This window comes from Oncorhynchus gorbuscha, linkage group LG14 (genome assembly GCF_021184085.1).
Source record: "Oncorhynchus gorbuscha isolate QuinsamMale2020 ecotype Even-year linkage group LG14, OgorEven_v1.0, whole genome shotgun sequence".
Classification (NCBI taxonomy): domain Eukaryota; kingdom Metazoa; phylum Chordata; class Actinopteri; order Salmoniformes; family Salmonidae; genus Oncorhynchus; species Oncorhynchus gorbuscha.
Window position 1 is genome coordinate 17,122,562 of NC_060186.1, and position 12,573 is coordinate 17,135,134.

A 12,573-nucleotide genomic window follows, 5' to 3' on the forward strand; every position below is an offset into this window, starting at 1 on the left:
TCTCTCTCTCTCCCTCCCTCCATGTCCCTCCCTCCCTCTCTCTTCCTCTAGGTTTTATGATGAGATAGGCACTCCACTGCTCTCTGACATCAGGGTGAATTACACAGAGGACTCGGTCCAGTACGTCACCCAGCACCTCTTCACCAACTATTTCAACGGCTCAGAGATCGTCATCGCCGGCAAATTGACCAATCAAAGTGCAGACTCCCTGCACGTCCAGGTCACCGCCAGCAACAGCGACAAGAGCATCGTCCTGGAGACAGACGTGGCGTTACGGCAAAGGGAGGTGGAGACGGAGAGGCACGTGAAGGAGGCGGCGGCCGGGGTGGGGTCAGGGGACACAGGGGCGGGCACGACAGGGTCAGTGGCGGATGATTTCGTGGAGCGCGTATGGGGTTTCCTGAGTGTGAAGGAGGGGCTGAGGTCCAGGCTGAAGAGCCAGACCAGCAGGGAGAGAGAGGGACATACCCAGCAGGCAACTGACCTCTCCCTGACCTATCACTTCCTCACGCCCCTCACCTCCCTCGTGGTGGAAAAACCACAGGTGCTGGCCGATGGAACCATGGCCGAGGACACACCCACCCCCACCCCTGTAACCACAGAGACAAATAAGAAGGCTGCTTCAGCCAATGAGCTGTCGGATGAGACGGAAGGGGAGGAAGACACGGCCCAGAGCGTGCACTTGAAGAAAGACCAGCCGGGCGGACAGAGTTCCAGAATTACCAAGACAACGGGTTAGCAGGCTTGATTGAGGCTTTTGTTTCTGACTTAATCCGTTTGATCAAATGCTTCCTGTTATCGATGCCAACGCCAACAAATAGAAAATGAGAGGAAGTATTGGACTACTGAAAACCCGTAAAAATCGAAGTCTGTTTTGTCTATAGGTAAAGTTGTGAAGAGGCCAGTCCAAAAATCTATAACCATCTCCAAAACATCAGGTTAGTGGTTCTGAGGCTCTGTTAAAGGGACGGGGACTGGAGTAAGGTACTGTAGACACGTAAACACACACACACACACACACACACACACACACACACACACACACACACACACACACACACACACACACACACACACACACACACACACACACACACACACACACACACACACACACACACACACACACACACACACACACACACACACCCACACACACTGAGACTGAGAGAGAGGTCAGTAGACTAAAGAAAAAACATGAGATGACATCAATGAACCTGTCATTGCTGCTGCTTTCTCATCTCCTGAATCTTTACTTAGCTCAGCTGTCACAGGCCCACTCAAAGCAGGAAACAACTAACTGCGATAACTAACTGGCAATAACTAACTGCCTACAACTAACTCAAATCAAATCAAATTTTATTGGTCACATAAACATGGTTAGCAGATGTTAATGCGAGCGTAGTGAAATGCTTGTGCTTCTAGTTCCGACCATGCAGTAAAATCTAACAAGTGTAATCTAACAATTTCACAACAACTACCTTATACACACAAGTGTAAAGGAATTAATAGGAATATGTACATATAAATATATGGATGAGCGATGGCCGAACGGCATAGGAAAGATGCAGTAGATGGTATAGAGTACGGTATATACATATGAGATGAGTAACGTAGGCTTCATAAACATTATATAAAGTGGCATTGTTTAAACTGACTAGTGATACATTTATTACATCCAATTTTTTATTATTAAAGTGGCTAGAGTTGAGTCAGTATGTTAGCAGCAGCCATTCAATGTTAGTGATGGCTGTTTAACAGTCTGATGGCCTTGAGATTGGCCTTGAGATTGAAGCTGTTTTTCTGTCTCTCTGTCCCAGCTTTGATGCACTTGTACTGACCTCGCCTTCTGGATGATAGCGGGGTGAACAGGCAGTGTTTTTGCTGACAAGCAAAATTTCTTCAGCCTCTTGAGCTTGAATAGGCGCTGTTGCACCTTCTTCACCACACTGTGTGGGTGGACCGTTTCAGTTTGTCCGTGATGTGTACGCCGAGGAACTTAACTTTCCACCTTCTCCACTACTGTCCTGTCGATGTGTCAGTGCTCCCTCTGCTGTTTCTTGAACTCCATGATAATCTCCTTTGTTTTGTTGATGTTGAGTGTGAGGTTGTTTTCCTGACACCACACTCCGAGGGCCCTCACCTCCTCCCTGTAGGCCGTCTCATCGTTGTTGGTAAACAAGCCTACCACTGTTGTATCGTCTACAAAATTGATGATTGAGTTGGAGGCGTACATGGCCACGCAGTTATGGGTGAACAGGGAGTATAGGAGAGGGCTGAGAACACACACTTGTGGGGCCCCAGTGTTGAGGATCAGTGGGGTAGAGATGTTGTTTCTTACCCTCACCACCTGGGGACGGCCCGTCAGAAAGTCCAGGACCCAGTTGCACAGGGCGGGGTCGAGACCCAGGGTCTGGAGCTTAATGTGGGTACTATGGTGTTAAATGCTGAGCTGTAATCGATGAACAGCATTCTTACATAGGTATTCCTCTTGTCCAGACTGCCAACAGCTAACTGCCGATAACTAACTGCTTACAACTAACTGCCTACACTGGTATCTGGTGATATCTGATTATACATACATACAGTGTAGTCGTTTGTGCTTCACATTCACAGAAATATACAGAAACTTGTATTTAACAGACTTGGGTTTAAATACTATTTCATATAATTCATATACTTTTCAATACATTTCCAAACAAGTATTCAGATACTCAAATACACTGACTCAAACATACTCCCATGCATTTAACCCAGGTATTTCAAAATAGCATTTAAATCAGTATTTTAAAATACTTTCCAAAAAAAAAAAACTTTCAACTACAATTTGGTCGACTATTTGGCTTTAATAACTATTCAGATACTCAAATAAAAGTACTTGTTTTGGCTGTGTATTTGAGTATTTTATTTTTGTATCTATTTTTATTCAATAACAAATACTTCAATACATATGTATTTGAATCCAGGTATGCATAGATGTACTATTCCCTCATATTCAATACCAGTGTCTCTCCAACCCGTCTCTCTCACACCAACCCCTTGCCACAGCGGACGGCGATCCCCACTTTGTGGTTGAGTTCCCCCTCAGTAAACTGACTGTGTGTTTCAACATCAACGGAGAGCCAGGACACATTCTCAGAATGGTATCTGACCACAAGCACTCTGGTAAGACTGTCCTCTCAAGAGATTCTGACTTTATGTTTGATGTTTGGTTATGTGTTTTCATATGATTCGTGTGGTCTATTTGTGTGTGCAACCGTGCGTGGGTATGTGAGTCTAGGTGTGACAGTAAACGGTAAGCTGATAGGCGCCCCGGCGCCAGCGGGCAGCCACAAACAGCAGAGGACATACTTCAGCACCATTACCATCGTGGTGAACCGACCCAAACGTTCCTACATCGAGGTCACCCCCAAGAAGGTCATCCTGGATGGACAGGACCGCCTGGTCCTGTCCTGCGACACCACAGCCTCCGTGGAGAGTGGCGGGCTTGTGGTGACGATAGTGGGAAAGTCCACCGTGACCGTAACTATAGGAGGAACCATTCGTTTCGTCATACTGGTGCATCAGTACAAGAACCCTGCTCCCTATCAGAGAAACCACCTGGGATTTTACATCTCCAACAGCAAAGGGCTGTCACATGACTGTCATGGACTACTGGGTAGGTATCAGAAACTACTAGTGGGATGTCAGGGAAGGGGGCTTGAGCCGAAATGGAATTAGGCCCTAGTGAGGATTACCATTGTTTCGCCTATAGCTCTGTGGTTCTGTTCCATTCTGACCCTCTCTGATTCTACTTCCAGGTCAGTTCCTGTATGAGGAAGTGGGACTCGCAGAGCTTTCTGGCAATGCTACAGCAACAGGAGACCACAGCACGTCTTCACGGTCACCCATCCTGAAGGTCAAAGGGCGTTCAGTGCTGGTGGTCCAGAAGACCCGGCGTATTTACAGCGGACGTCAGAGCGTGGACTGCTGGTTCGCCAGGAACAACGCAGCCAAGCTGATCGACGGACAGTATGAGGACTATGTGGTGTCTCACCTGTTTGACACGGGCGATTGGCCCCACGGAAGTAACGGAGCCTGAAACAGGAGCCAATAAGGAGCCAGCAATGTACATGTCCCACCCACACTGGAACAATAACCCAGGTACAGTTATAGCAGCCAACAGGCTCTTCTCATATCCTGACACTAAACCTCTAAATCATCTTTCTTTTTGCCCCACATACTCACACTCCAAACACTATTCTACTACCCATAGAGTTACGAGGACTCATCTTTGTAACTGTGCCATATAGCATCTGTGACATCGTGGGCAGTGTCATTGAGGTGATCTCCATTTTAAAGTAGTCAATTTTCTTCTTCACAACTGGCTGATCCCTCCTGATGACCTAGTAAGACATGATTCCAACTGGGTCACCAGTTGGAAGTCCCACCCAGTTGACTACATTAAAATGGTTGAAGCCCTCAATAGCACAGCCCATGCTAATACGGCCTTTTGGCCACTAGAGGCCTCTATCATTCTCTATGCTACTACCCCAGCCACCCATCCCCCTCCAACCATTTCTTTCAACCCACTTCATATTGCCTGCTTCCTGTTGTTCTTCAGTTTTTTCCTCAGGTGCACCTGCTCTGAATAACCAACCATCATATTCTTCAATATATTTTTTTACTATTTTTAATATAAACGTAATAAGGACATTGTTTGACTTGTATCATGTTATTCTATCATTTTGTACTTGTAAATATAACCCTTATTGAACCTGATTAACTTTTTGTGTGTAAAAACAAGATTTATTGGTAAAGATCAACTTTTTTTCTGAACAGTTCTAGATTGTAAGAACACTTGAAACATAATACTAACAAAGTAAACAGTTCTATGAAAGTAAGTAACAGTTAACACAAACATTCAGTATAAAGTGTGTGTTGTATGTGACCCAAGCAGGAATCACACCCAAAACTAGTACTGTGCTCCATCCTACCGAGTCAATCCAATCAAGGGCTTTAAAGACAATGTCCTCATGTTCACAGGGCTCACATTCACAGTAAACGCTGCTCAATCGGAAATTGTGTTTAACAGCCGCATTGTCTACAACTCGTATTAGGACTGAACACAGGCCTTAGTCATTGCAGGAAGGCAGGCTCTTTACATGCTAGGTTTAGGTGCTAACTGGGAAAGCAAACAGGTGAACCCGATCATGTGGCGACACTGCTTAGGATCACACCTGGTCACACCTGACACCCCCTAACTAACCCTCTCCTCTACCTGTCCCAATGACTAGCTCCCTCTCTAACCACCCCCCTCATCCCTCCTGTCATCAGTTTGGGGTCACAGAGGTGTACTACTCTACTACTAGGTGTCTGTCATCGAGCTCAGGGGCCACCGGGCTGACTTAAGCCACCAGGCTGACCTAAGCCACCGGGCTGACCTAAGCCACCAAAGGAATTCAACACCTGTGTTTTTTATTATACAATTTCACTTTAAATTATTATAATACAAAAAGTGACAACAGTTAAGACAAATAACAGACATTTTTCTCGTATCATAAATGAATATATTATGGCAACATGGCACTTTCAAGTGGATATCCATTAAACATTCAAACTATTTCAGTCACAATTAAAAATGATGTTTCCACAAACACATACATGATGGACTGGAGCAACGCTAAATAAAAAAATATAGATCATTTTTTTAAAACAGTGAATAATTAGCATAAATGCAAACAGTGTAGTGGCGCAGGTCCTCACAGTAGCTGTTCTACACATTTGAGGTCACGTGAAATGACAGTCTCACAATCAGAATCTTTCACATCACTAAGACATTCAAATGGTTCCAGGAACATCATTCAATGAAAACAAAAATGGCAGTACTGTATTTTCATGTTAGAGTTAACAGCTCAATGATTGACAAATGTGATCTATAAGAATGAACATACAATTGTAAACGGAACACTATTTTGGTATCTCGGGTTGACCGTAATCATTTCTGGGATACCATTTAGAAATCTCCCATTGCCACAGGTTTAACCACAAGTAATACGAATACAGTAAAATATGTCAAATGCACAAAAGAGGTAAGAAAATACATTTGAACATTCAAAATCACAAAGCTCTTTACTTCATATCAGAAACATGGGAAATATTTGGATAAATCCAAATCAATCCCAAATGGACATCCATGAGGAATATAAAATGATCTGGTCCATTTTCCGCCTTGTTAAGCATCCTCTGGAGAAGTGTGAAGAACTGTTCCAGACCACTACAGTCCAACTCAGATAAAACATTTCCAACTTTAAGGTCCAACTTCTCGGGCTGAGTTACAATAGTCTGACAACAGATAGGAGTGGACGTTGAAATCCATATGATTGAAACTACCCAGCCATTCCACTTGTTAGTGGCGAAGGAGGAAAGGAGACAAGGACACTAGTAGTGGATTCTACTGAATACTACAGGTCCAAAACGTATCTAATTACAGATCATTAGATGATGCATGTCGAGGTTTGAACTAAGCAGTTATCTGTATGATGAAGGAAAACAGATGAGATTGTACTGACACCTTACCGCCACTCTTTAGAAGATGATACGGTATGTCAAGGAGCTCTTTGGAGATCAACAAACACCCTTTTCACAAAATCCCCCATGAGAGAGGACAGATTTACTCTTTCATCATCACTGTGCTCTCTAATCATCTCCATTACGAGACACTTTATAGTCCCCACCAAGCTTATAGCCCCCTCCATCATAAAGCATAGTTAATATAACATTCAACATCCTCTAACAGCCAAGTCATCATCAAAGACATCATTGGGATGTGTACAATGAAAAAAAGCAAATGCGTGTGATTTGTTTGTGTGTGGTGCGGGTCAGCGTGTGTGTCAGGGTCTTTTAGAGAAGGATACCAGAGCTACACCTCCACCCAGCTAGGTATTATGCCCACTACTGGGAGGCTAGAGTGGTACCCTCCTCAGATGCATTGTTGAACTATCCTCCTCCTCAGCGTCTGTGTCGACGGGCAACAGGACCTGGATGAGGTAGAAACACGGCAAATCAAATCAAATTTTATTTGTCACATACACATGGTTAGCAGATGTTAATGCGAGTGTAGCGAAATGCTTGTGCTTCTAGTTCCGACAATGCAGTGATAACCAACAAGTAATCTAACTAACAATTCCAAAACTACTGTCTTATACACAGTGTAAGGGGATAAGGAATATGTACATAAGGATATATGAATGAGTGATGGTACAGAGCAGCATACAGTAGATGGTATCGAGTACAGTATATACATATGAGATGAGTATGTAGACAAAGTAAACAAAGTGGCATAGTTAAAGTGGCTAGTGATAAATGTATTACATAAGGATGCAGTCGATGATATAGAGTACAGTATATACGTATGCATATGAGATGAATAATGTAGGGTAAGTAACATTATATAAGGTAGCATTGTTTAAAGTGGCTAGTGATATATTTACATAATTTCCCATCAATTCCCTTTATTAAAGTGGCTGGAGTTGGGTCAGTGTCAATGACAGTGTGTTGGCAGCAGCCACTCAATGTTAGTGGTGGCTGTTTAACAGTCTGATGGCCTTGAGATAGAAGCTGTTTTTCAGTCTCTCGGTCCCAGCTTTGATGCATCTGTACTGACCTCGCCTTCTGGATGATAGCGGGGTGAACAGGCAGTGGCTCGGGTGGTTGATGTCCTTGATGATCTTTATGGCCTTCCTGTAACATCGGGTGGTGTAGGTGTCCTGGAGGGCAGGTAGTTTGCCCCCGGTGATGCGTTGTGCAGACCTCACTACCCTCTGGAGAGCCTTACGGTTGAGGGCAGAGCAGTTGCCGTATCAGGCGGTGATACAGCCCGCCAGGTTGCTCTCGATTGTGCATCTGTAGAAGTTTGTGAGTGCTTTTGGTGACAAGCCGAATTTCTTCAGCCTCCTGAGGTTGAAGATGCGCTGCTGCGCCTTCTTCACGACGCTGTCAGTGTGAGTGGACCAATTCAGTTTGTCTGTGATGTGTATGCCGAGGAACTTAAAACTTGCTACCCTCTCCACTACTGTTCCATCGATGTGGATAGGGGGGTGTTCCCTCTGCTGTTTCCTGAAGTCCACAATCATCTCCTTAGTTTTGTTGACGTTGAGTGTGAGGTTATTTTCCTGACACCACACTCCGAGGGCCCTCACCTCCTCCCTGTAGGCCGTCTCGTCGTTGTTGGTAATCAAGCCTACCACTGTTGTGTCGTCCGCAAACTTGATGATTGAGTTGGAGGCGTGCGATAACACGTTTAAATGTCTTACTCACCTTGGCTGCAGTGAAGGAGAGACCGCATGTTTTCGTTGCAGGCCGTGTCAGTGGCACTGTATTGTCCTGGGAGCAAGACATCCTGGTCCGTGAGTGGGCTGGGTTTCTTCTTGTAGTCCGTGATTGACTGTAGACCCTGCCACATGCCTCTTGTGTCTGAGCCGTTGATTTGAGATTCTACTTTGTCTCTGTACTGACGCGTAGCTTGTTTAATAGCCTTGCGGAGGGAATAGCTGCACTGTTTGTATTCGGTCATGTTTCCCGTCACCTTGCCCTGATTAAAAGCAGTGGTTCGCGCTTTCAGTTTCACGCGAATGCTGCCATCAATCCACGGTTTCTGGTTAGGGAATGTTTTTATCGTTGCTATGGGAACGACATCTTCAACGCACGTTCTAATGAACTCGCACACCGAATCAGCGTATTCGTCAATATTTTTATCTGACGCAATACAAAACATGTCCCAGTCCACGTGATGGAAGCAGTCTTGGAGTGTGGAGTCAGCTTGGTCGGACCAGCGTTGGACAGACCTCAGCGTGGGAGCCTCTTGTTTAAGTTTCTGTCTGTAGGCAGGGATCAACAAAATGGAGTCGTGGTCAGCTTTTCCAAAAGGGGGGCGGGGCAGGGCCTTATATGCGTCGCGGAAGTTAGAGTAACAATGATCCAAGGTTTTACCACCCCTGGTTGCGCAATCGATATGCTGATCAAATTTAGGGAGTCTTGTTTTCAGATTAGCTTTGTTAAAATCCCCAGCTACAATGAATGCAGCCTCCGGATAAATGGTTTCCAGTTTGCAAAGAGTTAAATAAAGTTTGTTCAGAGCCATCGATGTGTCTGCTTGGGGGGGGATATATACGGCTGTGATTATAATCGAAGAGAATTCTCTTGGTAGATAATGCGGTCTACATTTGATTGTGAGGAATTCTAAATCAGGTGAACAGAAGGATTTGAGTTCCTGTATGTTTCTTTCATCACACCATGTCTCGTTAGTCATGAGAAATACGCCCCCGCCACTCTTCTTACCAGAAAGATGTTTGTTTCTGTCGGCGCGATACGTGGAGAAACCCGTTGGCTGCACCGCCCCGGATAGCGTCTTCCCAGTGAGCCATGTTTCCGTGAAGCAGAGAATGTTGCAGTCTCTGATGTCCCTCTGGAATGCTACCCTTGCTCGGATTTCATCAACCTTGTTGTCAAGAGACTGGACATTGGCAAGAAGAATGCCAATGCGCGATGTGCCCGTGTCCGGAGTCTGACCAGAAGACCGCTACGTTTCCCTCTTTTACGAAGTCGTTTTTTTGGGGGGTCGCTGCATGGAATCAATTCCGTTGGCCTGTTTGTAAGGCAGAACACAGGATCTGCGTCGCGGAAAAAAATATTCTTGGTCGTTGAAAGATTAGTGGAATCTGTGTGGGTTGCTGGACAGGTAGGATGACTGACAGTGTCGGTGAACAGGTGGTCACGTGTCAGGTGACAGAGGAATGTATGAGACTGAGGCAGGAATTCCTTCAACCATAAAGTGGTATATTTACTGGTAGTCTGTGCTGCATCACAAAGGAAACAAATAACATGTATACAATCAAATTAATAATCAAAGATCAAATCATAGCAGTCATTATTAACAATTCACATTACACAATATGTTTGAAGCGTGCGCTCCAAGCCGCGCTCCGCGGTGATAACTATAAACAATAACTGAATGGCCCACTCTCCCGATCACCACAGATCATTCAGATGAAAGGTAAGAGTCGGTGGACTTACGTGGATTCATGGACGCACAGAACTTCTGGATCAGATGGATTTAGGGAAGAGAAAGCAGCGAGATCAGGCAATGGCAATTTCCTCCTTTTATGGAGTTGAGATCTGTAGGACATTTCCACCTGACCTAATTAAAGCGCCCCTGGCCCAGCTGAGTAAATGGCAATTAATTAAAGGAGTATTCCACCAACTCCATGGGCCTTTTCTACAGCCACCCCGGAAATTTGTTAATTTCCACATTCCTCAAAAAGGCTCATTGCTCCCCGTCCTCTGTCATCTCAGGGAGAGGAATCAGTCGGGCAACTGGCCGGATATATGTCCGGTTCTTCACCTGGATTTCCACTGATCTAACACGACCATCGGTCCCAGGCATGGTCTTAGTTATACGGCCCACCGGCCAGGAGGCTCGAGGCAGCTGAGGGTCCACCATCATTACTACTTGGCCAGTTTCCAGGCTGGCCATTTCTCTCCGCCATTTCCCTCTGTGCTGTAGACTTGGTAGGTAATCCCGAATGAATCGGGCCCAAAAATGGTCAGCTAAGATTTGGCTGTGTCGCCACCGGCGTCTGCCTACGAGGTTGGTATCAGCATACATGGCTTGAGGAAGTGACGCATCTCGGCGTCCCATCAAGAGCATATTCGGTGTAACCGGATCGGGGTCAGCGATGTCTGCAGAGAGATATCCCAAGGGTTTGGAGTTCAGAATCCCTTCCACCTCTATCAGGACAGTCCTCAAGACAGTTTCAGTGACAGTTTGGTCCCCTAGTACGACTCGTAAGGCCGTCTTTACAGATTTGATCTCTCGCTCCCATGTTCCTCCAAAATGAGGAGCGCCTGGAGGGTTAAATTTGAATGAGATTTGTTGGTCCATCAGCTGATCCTGGAGGCTGGGTTCCATGGCTTGGAAGGCTTCCTCCAACCTGGCTTCTCCTGCCTTGAAGTTCGTACCTCTGTCAGCCAGGATCTCGTAGGGTTTCCCCGTCGGGAGATAAACCGCCGTAGGGCCATGAGGAAGGCTTCCGTATCCAAACTCTCCAGTAGGTCCAGGTGGACACATCTGGTTGTCATACACTTGAATAGAATGCCCCAGCGCTTTTCCACACGACGACCTAACTTGATCATCAAGGGGCCGAAGCAATCTACTCCTGTTGACCAGAAGGGTGGTTTAAGGAGGCGCAAGCGAGCAGGGGGTAAATCTGCCATTTTGGGCACCGTAGCTCCGGCCCGCCATCTCTGACATTCTACGCAGGCGTATTGGTGCTTACGAATGGCTCCTCGTCCTCCAATTATCCAGTACTTCCGCCTCATCTCCCCATAGACCCTCTCTGGCCCTGGGTGGAGAAGCCGCTCATCATAACTCTTGATGAGGAGCCTAGTAAGAGGGTGTCTGGAGTCGAGGATAATTGGGTGGATAGCATCTGGGTCCAAAACCTCCGCTTGGCGCAGCCTCCCTCCAACTCTGATCCCTCCAAGGATTGGATCATATTCTGGGGCAAGAGAGAGAAGACGGCTGCCCTTAGCCACTTCCCTACCGGCTTTCAGAGCTTTTAACTCCTCAGGGAAGCTAACTGCTTGTGCTTGCTGGAGGAGTAGTGTCTCTGCCGCGAGGGAGGTAGGTATAGAAGCCACCCCATCTGAGGTCTGGTTTGTGGCTGTGATCAGATCCGGCAGTGTTTGGGATTGTGTTAGGTCAGGGAGAGCTGTTGTTGGTTCCGTAGAAATGCTGTAGCATTGGGCAGACTTCCTTAACTCATGAGCTTCAGTTGGTTGCGGAGGGGCCGCACGCCTGGGGGCTGTCGGCCACTCGTTCTCTGGTTGGGACAAGAATGGTGGTCCCAAGCTCCAGCGATGGGGTTTAGCCAATTCCTTAAGGGTTTTACCTCTAGTAATGTCATCAGCAGGATTGTTTATGCTATCAACATACCTCCAGTCCTGGACTTCTGTTAGGTCTTGGATTTCCGCAATGCGAGTCCCGACAAACACCTTATACCTGCAGGACTCCGACTTGAGCCATGTCAATACAGTGGTCGAATCACTCCAGTAGATGATCCTTTGGATTGGCAAGGTGAGCTCGGCTCGCAAGGTAGAGGCCAACTGGGCTCCGGAAAGGGCAGCACTGAGTTCCAGCCTAGGCATTGACAACTGCTTCTTGGGTGCGACCCTGGACCTGGCCATGACAAAGGAGACATGGGTGTGGCCTGCCTTATCCTCCACTCTAAGATAGGAAACCGCCCCATAAGCTCGCTCCGAAGCGTCACAGAACACATGCAGTTCCAGGCATGATCCCAGTTGGTCAACACAGGATGGTACATAACATCTTGGCATTTGGACATCAGAGAGCTCCGTTAACTCAGTTTCCCAACAGATCCATCGTTCCACTAGGTCAACTGGGTGGATTGGTTCATCCCAGTCCCTCTTGGTCTGCCACAGTTCCTGGACTAAGACTTTGGCCCATGTTGTGTATGGCAGGATATACCCAAGGGGATCGTATTGACTGGCCAGGGTCCGATAGATGGTGCGCAG

General features: G+C 46.4%; 1 protein-coding gene across 2 annotated transcripts in view; it reads left to right on the plus strand.

Annotated features, from left to right (window-relative positions):
• Positions 1 to 4,761, plus strand: part of LOC123994561 (inter-alpha-trypsin inhibitor heavy chain H5-like) — a 15,369-nt gene extending 10,608 nt beyond the window's left edge. For both annotated transcript variants that reach the window (XM_046297303.1, XM_046297302.1), the window contains exons 10-14: positions 52 to 734; positions 885 to 938; positions 3,049 to 3,165; positions 3,281 to 3,658; positions 3,801 to 4,761. In XM_046297303.1, the coding sequence (XP_046153259.1) occupies positions 52 to 734; positions 885 to 938; positions 3,049 to 3,165; positions 3,281 to 3,658; positions 3,801 to 4,081 (1,513 nt within the window). In that variant the 3' untranslated portion in view covers positions 4,082 to 4,761. The remainder of the gene's footprint in view (positions 1 to 51; positions 735 to 884; positions 939 to 3,048; positions 3,166 to 3,280; positions 3,659 to 3,800) is intronic.
• Positions 4,762 to 12,573: the final 7,812 nt, after the last annotated feature.